General features: G+C 49.0%; 5 protein-coding genes across 5 annotated transcripts; all 5 read left to right on the top strand.

The window, feature by feature from the left end:
• Window positions 1–116: 116 nt before the first annotated feature.
• N7458_001845 (bZIP transcription factor) lies at window positions 117–1,574 on the top strand (the record flags this gene model as incomplete). Its single annotated transcript, XM_056905228.1, has 2 exons — window positions 117–234; window positions 316–1,574. 2 exons carry the CDS (start codon window positions 117–119, stop codon window positions 1,572–1,574), a joined length of 1,377 nt encoding a protein of 458 aa, XP_056769335.1.
• A 377-nt stretch (window positions 1,575–1,951) lies between these two features.
• N7458_001844 (uncharacterized protein) lies at window positions 1,952–2,848 on the top strand (the record flags this gene model as incomplete). Its single annotated transcript, XM_056905227.1, has 1 exon — window positions 1,952–2,848. The coding sequence occupies one exon, from the start codon at window positions 1,952–1,954 to the stop codon at window positions 2,846–2,848; it is 897 nt and encodes a 298-aa protein (XP_056769334.1).
• A 3,225-nt stretch (window positions 2,849–6,073) lies between these two features.
• On the top strand, window positions 6,074–8,082 carry N7458_001843 (uncharacterized protein; the record flags this gene model as incomplete). Its single annotated transcript, XM_056905226.1, has 2 exons — window positions 6,074–6,400; window positions 6,481–8,082. 2 exons carry the CDS (start codon window positions 6,074–6,076, stop codon window positions 8,080–8,082), a joined length of 1,929 nt encoding a protein of 642 aa, XP_056769333.1.
• Window positions 8,083–8,931: 849 nt separating this feature from the next.
• Window positions 8,932–10,029, top strand: N7458_001842 (threonine aldolase family protein; the record flags this gene model as incomplete). Its single annotated transcript, XM_056905225.1, has 1 exon — window positions 8,932–10,029. One exon carries the CDS (start codon window positions 8,932–8,934, stop codon window positions 10,027–10,029), a length of 1,098 nt encoding a protein of 365 aa, XP_056769332.1.
• Window positions 10,030–10,381: 352 nt separating this feature from the next.
• N7458_001841 (Zn(II)2Cys6 transcription factor) lies at window positions 10,382–12,563 on the top strand (the record flags this gene model as incomplete). Its single annotated transcript, XM_056905224.1, has 5 exons — window positions 10,382–10,413; window positions 10,460–11,043; window positions 11,104–11,683; window positions 11,741–12,086; window positions 12,144–12,563. The coding sequence occupies 5 exons, from the start codon at window positions 10,382–10,384 to the stop codon at window positions 12,561–12,563; spliced, it is 1,962 nt and encodes a 653-aa protein (XP_056769331.1).
• Between the last annotated feature and the right edge of the window lie 67 nt (window positions 12,564–12,630).

Genomic DNA, 12,630 nt, shown 5'->3' with positions numbered 1-12,630 from the left:
ACTGTACCCACCACATGAGGTCACATTCATCTCCAGGCACTCCTCATTCTCTATGGCATGTACGGATTTGCCTTGGCATCATATCGCTGCAAAACACAACGTATAAGGACCTCAGAATGCCGTTCGACATTCTTTCATTTGCCTCAGGCCATAGGAGGTCGGAAAAGCCGCGTCCCGCTCGCACAATATCCGACCGGAGACGTGAGCAGAATCGAATCGCGCAAAAGACTTACCGTACGTTATTTGAATAAACCGGAACTCAACTGTCTGCCTTTATGAAGTTTGCAGATCTAATGGTTATTCACGAGTGATCAGGAGACAAAAAGAGGAGCTACTTAAAGCAGCTCGAGACAATCGCTAGAGGAACAAGAGCTGCTCCCACTCCTCCATCTACGTGTAGTGACGAGTCCCGTTATAACGATAACTTGGGAGATCAGAGCAGTGGTGTTGGGCTGGACTTTATCAATCATGATACGCATGCGGATAGTACCCTTCTCGGTCCTCCTTTCCCTCACGGTTCCGCCTCAGAGCGAGAAGCTGAAGATGAGATGGGACTATCCAGCTATTTGCCGGGGCTGGATCCGTTTGATCCTATGACGACTACTTCAGTTATTGAAGGGCAGCCTGGAGCTGATTGTTGGAATGATATCTCTTCAATCTTTCCGGCACTCAATCCTCCTCTCGAAGCCGATCTAAACGCCGTCCCTGGGCAACCAGAAATGACACATCAAAATACGAACAGATTCATGGAGACCAGGCCTTCACGTAATCATGAGGTGAATCTGCAGGACTCGGCATCTACCATCAACCAGACTCATTCCAGTTCCAGTAAACTGGACAATGTGTTGACGTCTAAAGATCTTATGAACCAACGGCTCAGTCTTCAAGATATTCTGGTTGCAGGGATCCGCGCTCTTTCCGAAGAAAACCAACACCAAAAAGAGGAAATGTCAAGCTCTGCCTCACCACTTAACTTGGAAGGCAATCCTCAACAAAGTCGATTTTCCTCCTACACAACGTCTTTGGAACAAACCCCACTCGCGGAGATACATATGAACACGATTCAACTTACAACGATGTCATTTGTCGCAGCATGCCTCGCCAACGCGGCAATGATTGACCTGTCACCCGAAGCCCTGTTTGACTCGACATCACAATCACCTTTTTACCAGATGCGAACGACAAAGTCTGGAAGGCTTGCCCATGTGAAACCCTTACTTCAACCTTCTTCCACGCAACTCGAGAATCCTCACCATCCGTATCTTGATGTCCTTCCATTTCCATCTTTCCGAAATCGAACAATTCAACTATTACAAATCCAGCCTCCACCATTCGATCCCGCTCAGCTCTGTCAGGATTTGAAAAATGACGGAATCATCTGTTGGGGCTCGACTAGGAGAAACAAAAGAGACCCGATTGGCTCGGGAGTTCCCTGGGACATTCGAAGCTGGGAGGTACGGCCGTGGTTTCTGCAAAAGTGGTGGATATTGTTTGATGGCCCAGATGGCGAAATGTATCAGCATAGTCGATGGTGGTGTGAGTTGAGGGGAGAACGCTCCTCGTTCCCATGGTAAATTGACATTAATGTAAATTATTCTCCGCTCATATCTAGTGAGACAGCAGGTTCATCCGACTGATTGCTGCTATTATGAAGGTGGAAATCTGGAATAATTGGTAGATACAATAGCTACCGTGGCTTATGTGCTCGCGTCAGCCACTGTCCACATTTCCTGATTAGGAACAGATTATAGTTTGCCAAGACCATGTAACGTATTGTAAGAACTCAAATCCAGAAATTCACGGTAGTCGACTGTCACGATGGAGTTTGATTTTCGAGACGGATTATTATGCTGATGCAATAAAAGTCAAAAAAGAATGCATGCCCGGTGGCATAAATAGGCAAGGTCCTTGAGGCCGTCGGAAATGTCCACCGTCAACCAAACGAATCAACATGGTCACTGTTGCGGTCGCTGGAGGGGGAACTGGGATAGGACTCGATATCGTTCGGGCGATTCTGGCGACAAAGAAACACGATCTCACGGTTATATCACGATCAAATCAGACCTCCCTCGCTTCTGAAGGAGTCAATATCAAGGTCGTCGATTACAGTTCTGTCGAGCAACTTGCAGACGCACTACGGGGTATTCATACAGTCATCAGCTGCATCCCTGCATACGGAGACAATACGACTGCGGCCGAATTAGCCCTTTTGGAAGGGGCAAAACGGGCAGGTGTGCTGCGTTTCGTGCCATCGGAATGGAACAGCGCCTGTAATGATATCGTTGACCTATATGCTGGCAAGGAGATTGTTTGGAATGCTGTGCAAGGCTCGGGACTTGAATATACTCGTTTCATCAATGGCCTCTGGATGAACGTGTGGGGGCCCGGCTGCATCCGGGATGAAGAAGAAGCCATTGGAGCTTATAAAGGTCGTCCAGCTTTTGCTATTGATCTCAGAGCCGGCACAGCGATCATCCCTGGCGATTCATCTCAAAAAGTTGTTGTTACACGGACTCAAGATGTTGGTCGATTTGTCGCTGCTACCCTGGATCTGCCTATCTGGGAAGCTGAGAGTCATATTGTGGGGGACAGGTTGAGTTTTGCGGAGGTTGTCGGATTAGCCAACGAGGTATGTGGCAAGCAGCTTCGCGTGACAGAAATACACGTCGAGGAGTTGGAGGAATTGCTAGGAGGCAATCTTGAAGTTGGTGAAAGATTCTACTATCAGCTGCTCCTGTCTGCAGCCCTTGGTCGGATGGATTTTGACCATCTTACGAACCCATTGTTTCCTGATCCTAGGCCAATGTCAACATCGGAATATCTAAAGAAGCATTGGACGTTGGATTAGGGGTCTATAGTCAAGTTTCTAAATCCTACTCGATGAAGCTGTGATTCTCCCGGGAGGGCATAGAGTGAACCACGCGAATGGGAAACCATTGCCTTACTGTTCCTTTATCCGTCCTGATCCAGGACAGATTCAGGACGGATTACATAACAATTGGCCGTAGGATAATCCTTTTCCGAAGGAAGGAAGCGCTGGATACATAGCACGCCGACTCATCGAAATATGACCACGTCTTGCGGCCATTCTCCTGCGAGTTGCTTAGAATAATAGTGGCGCCTCTGTTTGCCACGATACTTGATCTTTGGTTGTCTTTGTGTAGACGCCCGATCTTCCCAGATTTCATCACACTTATGTGAATCTCCTCACCACATATCACGCCAGCCACTTTCTCATCTGCATCAGCCACTTGCGAATTCGTTGGATGTCAAGGAGGTACGATCGACCTGGGATTTGTGCCTCTGTTTTCGGCCATCATTATTCTCCTCCCGTCACACTGCCCTAGTGGATTCGGCTTGTCCATCGTCATCTTCCCCAACTTCTTCGCTTGTGGCAACTGAGTCCACGTTCTGGAACTGTTCTAGGAGCCATGTTTGGATCATTAAATCCGCGACAATCGGGGGTACAGCAACCTGTCGGACCAGCTCATCACAGCCAACGGTCATGGATATATCTCTCTTGGCTAGGTCGTTGCGCATCACCATAGGCTTCTTATCTAGGAGCGGACATTCAAGTAAGATATGCTTGATAGTCTGATTGCCGAAGTCGCACTTGCACCTGGAGGATTCTCGCCAATTGATCTTGTTTGGGCAAGCCGCTAGTCCAACTCTTGTCTTCTCCAAAAGAGATTTCGAATAATACAGGGGTCAAGAAATAATTGGCGAGAGTAGTGGGAAACTGATTTTGGTCAATCCGCCATCATTGATATCATTGCAGGGGATGGCAACATAGCAACGTATTTCACATTTATGTGTGGCTACACTTCAGTAGAGGATCACTACAGGACACTATATCTCCTTGAGGAACAGACAGTTGGTACACTACAAATTGATTTTAATTATGCTGGGAGTTACTGTACCCAAAAGCCGATGGTTAAGATTTGCTAGAATCGTTCAAACCCTCTGATGCCGTAACAGGAGGCAAAACCATCGCCTGTTTCATGTTACTTTACAGTTATTCCCAAATTACCATGGCCGGTCGATATTATCGAAGTTTGCCGCGCTCATCCTCGTCCCCAACGCTTCAGATTATCTACTTTCATTTTGGCCGCGGAATCCTTCAATCCAATCCCTCAGAGTAACTCTATTCCTTTTTGGAACGGCACCCAGAAGCTTGCTCTTCAAAATGGAGCTTTCAGAATCTCCCATTAGAGAAGAGTGCTTCAGATGTTGGGGAAGGATATCTTTCCACTTAACCAGAACATAGGTCGGCCGTGTAAGAAGTTCCCTGGGCTGAGATTCACAACTCGCCTTTTCTGAGTATGGCGCGACCATAGCAACGACTTTTTCGATGTTACTGAGATTTTATTGGTACACAGCGACAGAGACAGATCGATGAGCTGAAGACTGCTTCAGGAATAAAAGGACTTGGAGCATGCTGAAGAAGTTATCCACCTACGTGAGCGCGACTGACTACGTTGGAGAGCTGGGTGACCCCATCCGCCTAAGACCAGCAGATGGAGGAAGAGAATGCTCACCTGTGTACTGAACTAGATGATACTCGTAAGGAAGTAACTACTCTTCGCAGTGAGCGGGATAGTCTTATGACCGTTATGCGCCTAATGGGCCTATCAGCTACTAATACAAATCAGAGAGTAGACGACCGCGGACCCCTAGCTCCATCTCTCCAGACTAGCCCCAGGAATTCAACAAAGATGCCCGATCCCCCGATGTTTAGTGACGGCAAAGAAGTAAAGTTCAAAGACTAGAAGGCCAAAGTGAAGCGCAGGCTGCTATTGAATGAGGACCACTATCCGACTGCTGCGCATCAGTTCGCGTACGTGAGCAGTCGCTACGAAAGAAAAGCTCTAAGATACATTTATCTTCGCATGCAGGAAGACGCGGTTTCTGTCTCCTAGACCGTCCAGGACGTTTTCGACTACCTACAGAGTCCGTTCCATGACCCGAACTAGTAGCAGATAGCCCGCGACAAGTACCTCGCTCTCAAGATAGACCCTCAGCAAGATTTCGGCGATTTCCTTGCAGAATTCACCTACCTAGCAGAACAATTGGATCAGCCAGCAGAGCTCCGCAAGCGCGATTTATACCGGAAGCTCCCGTCTTTGCTCTAGAACCAGGTTATGATTAACGTAAGCCAGAACTCAGTGACCTTTAGAGAATCCACGTAGAAGTATTAAATCGCTGCCCGATTGATTTTATAGTACGGTCTACCTCACTTGTAATTTGGTTAGGGGTTAATGGCGCAGTTTTTTGACTAAAGGAGACCTCCAGAATGGGGGGACCTCACACGTACCATTACGCGCTAGTTTTCACAGAATAGATGACCCTGCGGGGGCATGTCCTTTTTGGACATAGTCTGACATGGGCTGGAAGAAAATCATTGATCGATCACATGACTGCACTGAACAGCTTACTGAGCATGAGCTCGTGCTGACATTTACTCAGTGATCCTGCACTGATCCTGCGCCTGATCGCCCCTATAAAAGCGGCGGCAGCCCAGACAGGAAAGCCCCACCCGGCGGACATTATCCTGTGTATATTGGTGCATATACAGTATCGCGTGAATCTAACCAAAGGGGGCAATGATTGCATACACGAGTTAAGGGGGTTACGCGTAGGGAAACCTGCGACGCGGGACTGACAAGGCCTTGGTTTGCTCGTGGCCTATGTTTTTGTGGACTATGAGATGCCGTGTTGCTGCCGTGTTGCTATGACCAGGCTTTGAACAGTCCATAGTTCCTTCATAACCAAGATCTCACACCTTCAGGTACCAATGGTGAAGGCTGCGTCATCAGGGCCAAAGCCAATGCTTGTCGAGACCCCCTGATTGGACCGGACCCATGAGGGTCCAGGGGTCTCCAATTATTGTCCACCAACCACTCCCAACTCCCGAGCCCCCAAAGTCCCGCTGGCCTTCAACCCGCCTCCCTCGCCTACCGCAGGCCCCCTCGGTTTCTTCTATCTGCTTGGCGACCGGGCCCTCCTCCCTTGGCCATTCCTACTCTCCTTCATGGCCAATTCTGTTTTAACTACGTCCCTCCTTTGAACCACCATGCTCGGGTTCGGTCTGTTGTTGTTGTTGTGCCTGCAAAATGTCGCTGCCTGGTACTCCGACGATGATTTGATGTCCTTTGTGACCGTGAGTGGCGCTGGCCCTTCGTGTTTGTGCCCAGAATTGGATGGTGGATCGGCTAATCTTCGTATTCTTGTCCAGCTTCCGGATGTGAGGGCCGTCAAATTCGACATCACCTACCAGGACCGCAATCGTGTCGCGCCGGGCTACTGGTTTGTCTCGCCATATTTGCACATCTCCCCGGATGAGCCGACCAGCCTGTACGAGCAGTACCAGGTTGGCCCGCATATCTACGATCAAGATGGGGTATGTTGTCGGTGAACAGATTGTCTGGTCGCGTGATCACCGCATGAGGATTCGACTGACTCCATTTCTCCCTCTGACAGCACCTCATCTGGACCGGATCGCCGGTGTTCGATAACCGCAATGTCTTCGATTTCAAGGTTATTCACAGCATCGGCAATGAACCACATATCTCCTTAATCTTGCAGTATACAATCGACGGAAGCGAACGTGGATATGGAATGATTCTGGATAAGAACTACGAGGTCTTCAAAAAGGTCCCTCTCCGGCAAGACCTAGGCCTCTTCGACATCCATGAGTTCAACGTCCTCAAAGACGGAAAGACTGCCCTGGCGACGGTCTATCTCAATGAGGAGATTTCCCTGGCTGAATTCGGTCGTCCCGAGGAACAGACATGGCTGGAGACTGGCGGTTTCGCAGAGATCGATCTGAATACCGCCGAGGTGACTTATGAGTGGAGATCGTACAACCAAATTCCCTTGGCAGAGACCGTTCATTATGGTCCTTCCTCGGCGGTGGAGGGTCCACCTGGTTGGGATTACGTGCATATCAACTCAGTCGATAAGAACGACAACGGCGACTACCTGATTTCTATGCGCTTCACCAATACTCTCTACCTAATTTCCGGTGTGGACGGCCGTATTATATGGCGATTAAATGGCCAGCATAACGGCGACTTCGAGCAGGACTTCACCTTTTCGAAACAACACGACGCCAAATTTTTGGAATCCCAGGGCACTCGCCACATCATTTCTTTCCTAAACAATGCATCCGACGAGGAATATGCCGAGGAGGAGGTTTCCTCCGCTCTGATCATCGAGGTGGAATCGGGCACGTTCCCCATGACCGCTCGAGTGCTTCGTCGCTATAATCGCCCGGATGGCGATCTCACTCGACTTCGTGGCAATTCTCAAGTGCTCCCGAACCAGAACATGTTTGTGTGCTGGAGCCAAGGTGGTTATATCTCGGAGTTCTCGGTCGAGGGCGATCCCCTAATGAGTGCCCGATTCACCTCTCCTCGCTACTCGAACTACCGTGCCTATAAGTTTGAGTTTACTGGTCGCCCTCACACTCCACCCGACGTTGTCTCTTCCGTGATCGGTACTGACGAGTCGAATTTGGTCACTACATTCTGGGTCAGCTGGAATGGTGCAACTGATATCGCTTACTGGAACTTCTACGCCCAGGCATCCCAATTCGACAAGCCTGTCTTCGTCGGGAATGTTTCGAAGACTGAGTTCGAGACCATGTTCATCGCGAAGGGATATCTCGACTGGGTTACCGTCGAGGCTGTCGACCGAGATGGCAAGGCTTTCGGTATATCCAAAGTGCACCGCACTAGCTTCCCCAACTGGGAGACCTCCGGATGGAACGGGTATTCTTCCAGTCCTCGACCAAATAATCCAGCAACCATCCACCAGGATGACAGTAGTACCACGGCAGATGGTTGGACCAGTGATGAGGATCTTCTCCCGACCGCGGACGATCCAGCGGATGCTCAGATTCGCAAGGCCACGTTGATGTTGATGAATACATACGAGACCATGCGAAGTATTGGAGGCCTCTTCGCCCTGGTCCTGCTTCTGGCCTTGATGAGCGGTATCATGGCGAGCTTTATGCTGATTCGTGGCTGGCGGGTCCGGCTATACCAGCGTGTTCCCATGGAGGCAAGATATCCTGATTAAGAGGCTCATTTTCGACCAGAAACAGCTGATTGAATTTCTTGCGGTGATTTGTTGCCTTGACTTACTATCGTGCATGCATTGGTTGCGGGAGTTTATTGTACATTAGTGGTTGACACTGGTATGGCGTGCTTTTTATTCATCGGTATATAGCCTCCAATATGGTCATGTGTCTCAGCTGATCCATACAGCGTTTCAGTTGGATTTCTTTGCGTGTCAACAATTTGATATTGATTCCCACGTTTGTTTTGGACCCATTGAGGGGGATAGTTGCGCCCACGCAACCCCGAGAATAACCTTAGTGGACCTACTTGCCCGCTTTGCCCGCTGCGGGGCATCTATTGATCAAGGGATCCATGCCCCTCGATGTTGTACTAACGCTTCATTCCAGGTCTTCCGTGAGGAGACCACTGCAGAGCTACACAGGAAGGCGTCAACGCAGCCGCCGGATTTCCGGTAACCCACCCGGTTTGATGATTCCATTAGTCTTCAATGAAACCTACACCTGCCTAGCATGCAAGCTTGATCAGGAGGTCCAACTTTGTTGGGTTGAAAAATGCACTTGCTGGTTCTGGCCCACCGATTACATGAGAATAACCTGGAGAGGGTTGCAAGGGATTTCCGGATCGCGGGTCTCGGGAATAACACGGTTGTCATTCCCGAGATCCTATTCCCGGCTCCTTCCCTCTTTTTTTTATTCCCGCCGATTCTATTTAGGTCTTTTGGGTGACTCAAATCGCCACCAAAGAGGATTTTGATTTCCAGCAAAAATCCAGTCGCATCACTTTTCCACATACAAGCTTTGTTCTCGAAATTTAATTATTTTCAAACGGGGAACAGTGGCAGCAAACGATGCCCTCAACCAGTCTTTGCCAAGACGAGGCATGCCCTCCATACAGCCTCATGGATGATTATAGCGAGGGAGCTCATCCACAAATTCTGGAGGCTCTTCTTCGGACAAATTCAACACAACAAGTCTCCTACGGAAATGATGATTACTCCAACCAGGCCAGACAATTGATCCGCCAAAGGATTAATTGTACCGAAGACGAGGCAGATATTTTCTTCGTCCCTAGTGGAACATCCGCCAATCTTATCTCAATCGCCAGCTGTCTCCGCCCATATGAGGCCGTAATTACTCTGGATTCTGGCCACATCGCGTCTAAAGAGGCTGGTGCGATTGAAGCAACCGGACACAAACTCATCCTTGTCCCCGCAGTCGATGGAAAGATGACGCCGACAAATCTCCGAAAAGCTATCCAGCAAAATCAGTTCTTCCCACACATGGCGAAGCCTCGATTGCTTTATATCTCTAATGCCTCGGAGACCGGGACTGTCTACAGCAAGCGCGAAATGAGCACTCTTTCGGCGCTATGCAAAGAAATGAATCTTTTGCTTTTGGTGGATGGAGCCCGAATCGGAACCGCTTTGTGCTCGAAGAAGAACGATATGGTTCTCCGAGATATTTTTGAATTCGCCGATATCTTTTGGATTGGTGGAACCAAGGCTGGTGCGCTTATGGGCGAAGCCATCATCGTGAAGAAAGCTCTCGCCGAGGGATTTGTCTTCCATCTCAAACAGCATGGTGCTTTGCTGGCAAAGGGCCGTATCCTGGGTGTTCAATTCATGGAGCTGTTCCGGGATGATCTATTTTTCACTCTGGCTACTCATGCCAATGCCATGTCGGAGAAGATCTCGGCCAACTTCGAGACTTTGGGGTATGAATTGGCTGCGGAGACGGAGACCAATCAAGTGTTCGTCATTCTTCCGCAACGGTTGATCCGGACCTTGCAGGACAGATTCCGATTCTATAGTTGGGAGCATTTGGATGATGGACGAGTCGTGGTGAGGATTGTCACTTCTTGGGCTACGGACGAGTCGCAGGTCGACAAGTTTAATGCGTCGGTGCTACAGTGGACGGTGACGAACAAGGATGTCGGCTTTGATTAGAAGCGTTGCATATAGATACCTAAGCATACCTAATAGAGACTAATTCAGATCTCACTCTTACTAAATTCCCCATGAAATGCGTTTTTGGTTTACGTAAGGTAGTCTAGTCTTTCGGACAGTGGACATATCACATGACCGGCTCACATTGCACTGGTATCGGGTAATCTCGACACCTGAATTCTCGGGTATCCTCCCTGGTGCTTCTCTCCTTCTTACTCGCCCCTCACGGCAATAACCCATTGAAAGCAGACCTCCATCGCGATTGATCTTCTTAAATACCTTTGAACCTGCCTGATGGATCTGGCGTGACTTGCAGACCAACGCTTGCTCACAATAGACCCCAAACCATCCAATGAGGCTATCCATATCATGTGATGCTTGCCGGTATGTTTGCCCAGAAGGAATCAACACCTTTATCTGACAGTGACAGGCGGGCCAAGGTCAAATGTGTGCATGAAGGAACCCCTCCTTGTCGAAGATGTCAAAAGACCAAGACCGATGACTGCGCTTTGACAGACCCTCGGGAATCAAGGCCAAGGAAAGGCGGCAGCGTAGTTGGATCAGGGCCCTCGCGAAAGCGAAAAGCCCCAGCTATTCTATCACCCGCGCTCCATAGTGACCACGATACAAGTCGTCGAAGGTCTCGCATTATCAAAGATATCCAGGAGGACCCAATCTCGTCTTTGTCTGCATCGACTATTATCAGCGCGATCGAGACTTATCGGAAGAAATTCCCGATTGCGAACTTTTTGCATTATCCTTCGTTGATCTCGGATGTCTCGTCGAATTTTGAGTCAGTTGATTCTGTTTTCATTGCGTCTCTTCTCTCGCTATGCGTTCGATTTATGAGTGATGATGGTTTGGAAGATGAGGAGACGTATGCGGGGTATGCACAGAAACATCTTGCGCACCGTGTTATGGAGGCTCCTTCGCTCTATCTCGCCCAGTCCTTGGTCATGATTTCATTCTATGAGTGGGGTACTGGCAGGCCGTATCAGGCCTGGATGTATAGCGGTATGTATAGAAGATAGGGACATGTCTAAAATTTGTCGGGTGGGATTCTGACTTCTCTAGGAATGGCCACATACATGATTCAGTCACTTCTCAAGATGGCAGATGACAGTATGGAGCACAGTCCACATGAATTCCATGCATCACAAACACAATACGAGCAGCTCGTTCGTACATATTGGTGCTGCTTCGCGCAGGACTGTGAGCTGAGTTCGGGTGCTCGGCAACACTTCGCTCTATCGTTCTCTCAGATCTCCGTTCCACTTCCAATCAGTGACCGTGACTTCACCTTCAACCAAGTGCCAGAGAGGAGGCTGATGCCCGTCGATATGAACAGAAAATGTCCACAGGCAAACAATCTGACAATCGAAAACGGCTTGACGATAGTAATTAGAGGATTCGATATATTTGTCCGGATCCTCAGATTTGCCAACGAACATCGGCGCTCTCTGGCATCTTTCAACTCGGACGAGTCGTCCACATCACCACTTCATAAGACTTGGCATAGGCTGAAGGCAGAGCTGGATGAATGGCGGTCCCTACAAGACAGGACTGTTAGATATCCTGATACCAGCGCACAGGCTCATGTAGCTCTGGGGTATGGAGAACTGTTTGCGTACATCAATCTGCTCTATTTCATGAGGTATGCTATGGATATACTCTACCGCACCCGAGAACTCTGCTAATATTGACGAAATAGTATCGTCTTTCTCCACCGTGATCGCTTTCTTTCGAATCTCAAGCCTCACTCCGACGTTTTTCACGATATGACCGACGATGATCAATATCATCCCGACACGATTCAACAACTTTTTGAGGCTGCACAACATATCAGCAGCATCTTATCCGCCCTTGAGGCCTCTGAGGCATCCGTGATAACCCCATACTCAGGATTTAGTGTTTTCGTTGCTGCGCACATTAACATGTATGGCACTATCGTACCACAACGATACCCTGGAGGGCTCGATCGAGCAGAGGATGAGAAGACCCATAATATGATGTACCTTGAACGACTGAGTACACTGTGGCCGGTTGGTCGAAGCTGGGTAAGACATGACCCTTGTACTTCACTACGATCGGGCAGATTGTCTAACAACCCGCAGTGGCGAACTGTGCAAGAAGCGAACCGATTTTACGAGACAGTCAAGAGTACCCAGGCACACCCCGAATCGGGCATCCACAGTCCAAGGCGGTTTGCGTTGGCAGGCACTTTGGACGAATATGGTGACATCCGATCACGTCCAAGTCGAGAGCTACATACGACCAGATCAATGACTGCAGAGGGTCGAGAATTACAAAGCACACACCAAGCACATGGACATAGAGTTGCATCACCTGGCCCCGACGCCGAAGAGGGATTCTTCTCAAAGGATCAGAGTGCTGCAGGAAGCCATCCTGATCTAGAAACAGACATGTTTCAGTGGCCGTTTATCGACGCTTCTTGGTCTGTTGGGTTTGATGCTGGCCTGGATGGACTGTGGCATCATTCTGGATTATTCGATCCTAACTCTGCTATGAGATAATCAGTCACGTAATAAAAGTCTCAATAAAAATTAAAATCGGTCAACATTAAATAGCACTATTTGTTTG

This window comes from Penicillium daleae, assembly GCF_028827525.1.
Source record: "Penicillium daleae strain IBT 16125 chromosome Unknown utg000002l_segment0_segment0, whole genome shotgun sequence".
Taxonomy (NCBI): Eukaryota; Fungi; Ascomycota; class Eurotiomycetes; order Eurotiales; family Aspergillaceae; genus Penicillium; species Penicillium daleae.
Note: the sequence above shows the minus strand (reverse complement) of the source record. Positions and strands in the feature narration are given on the sequence as shown.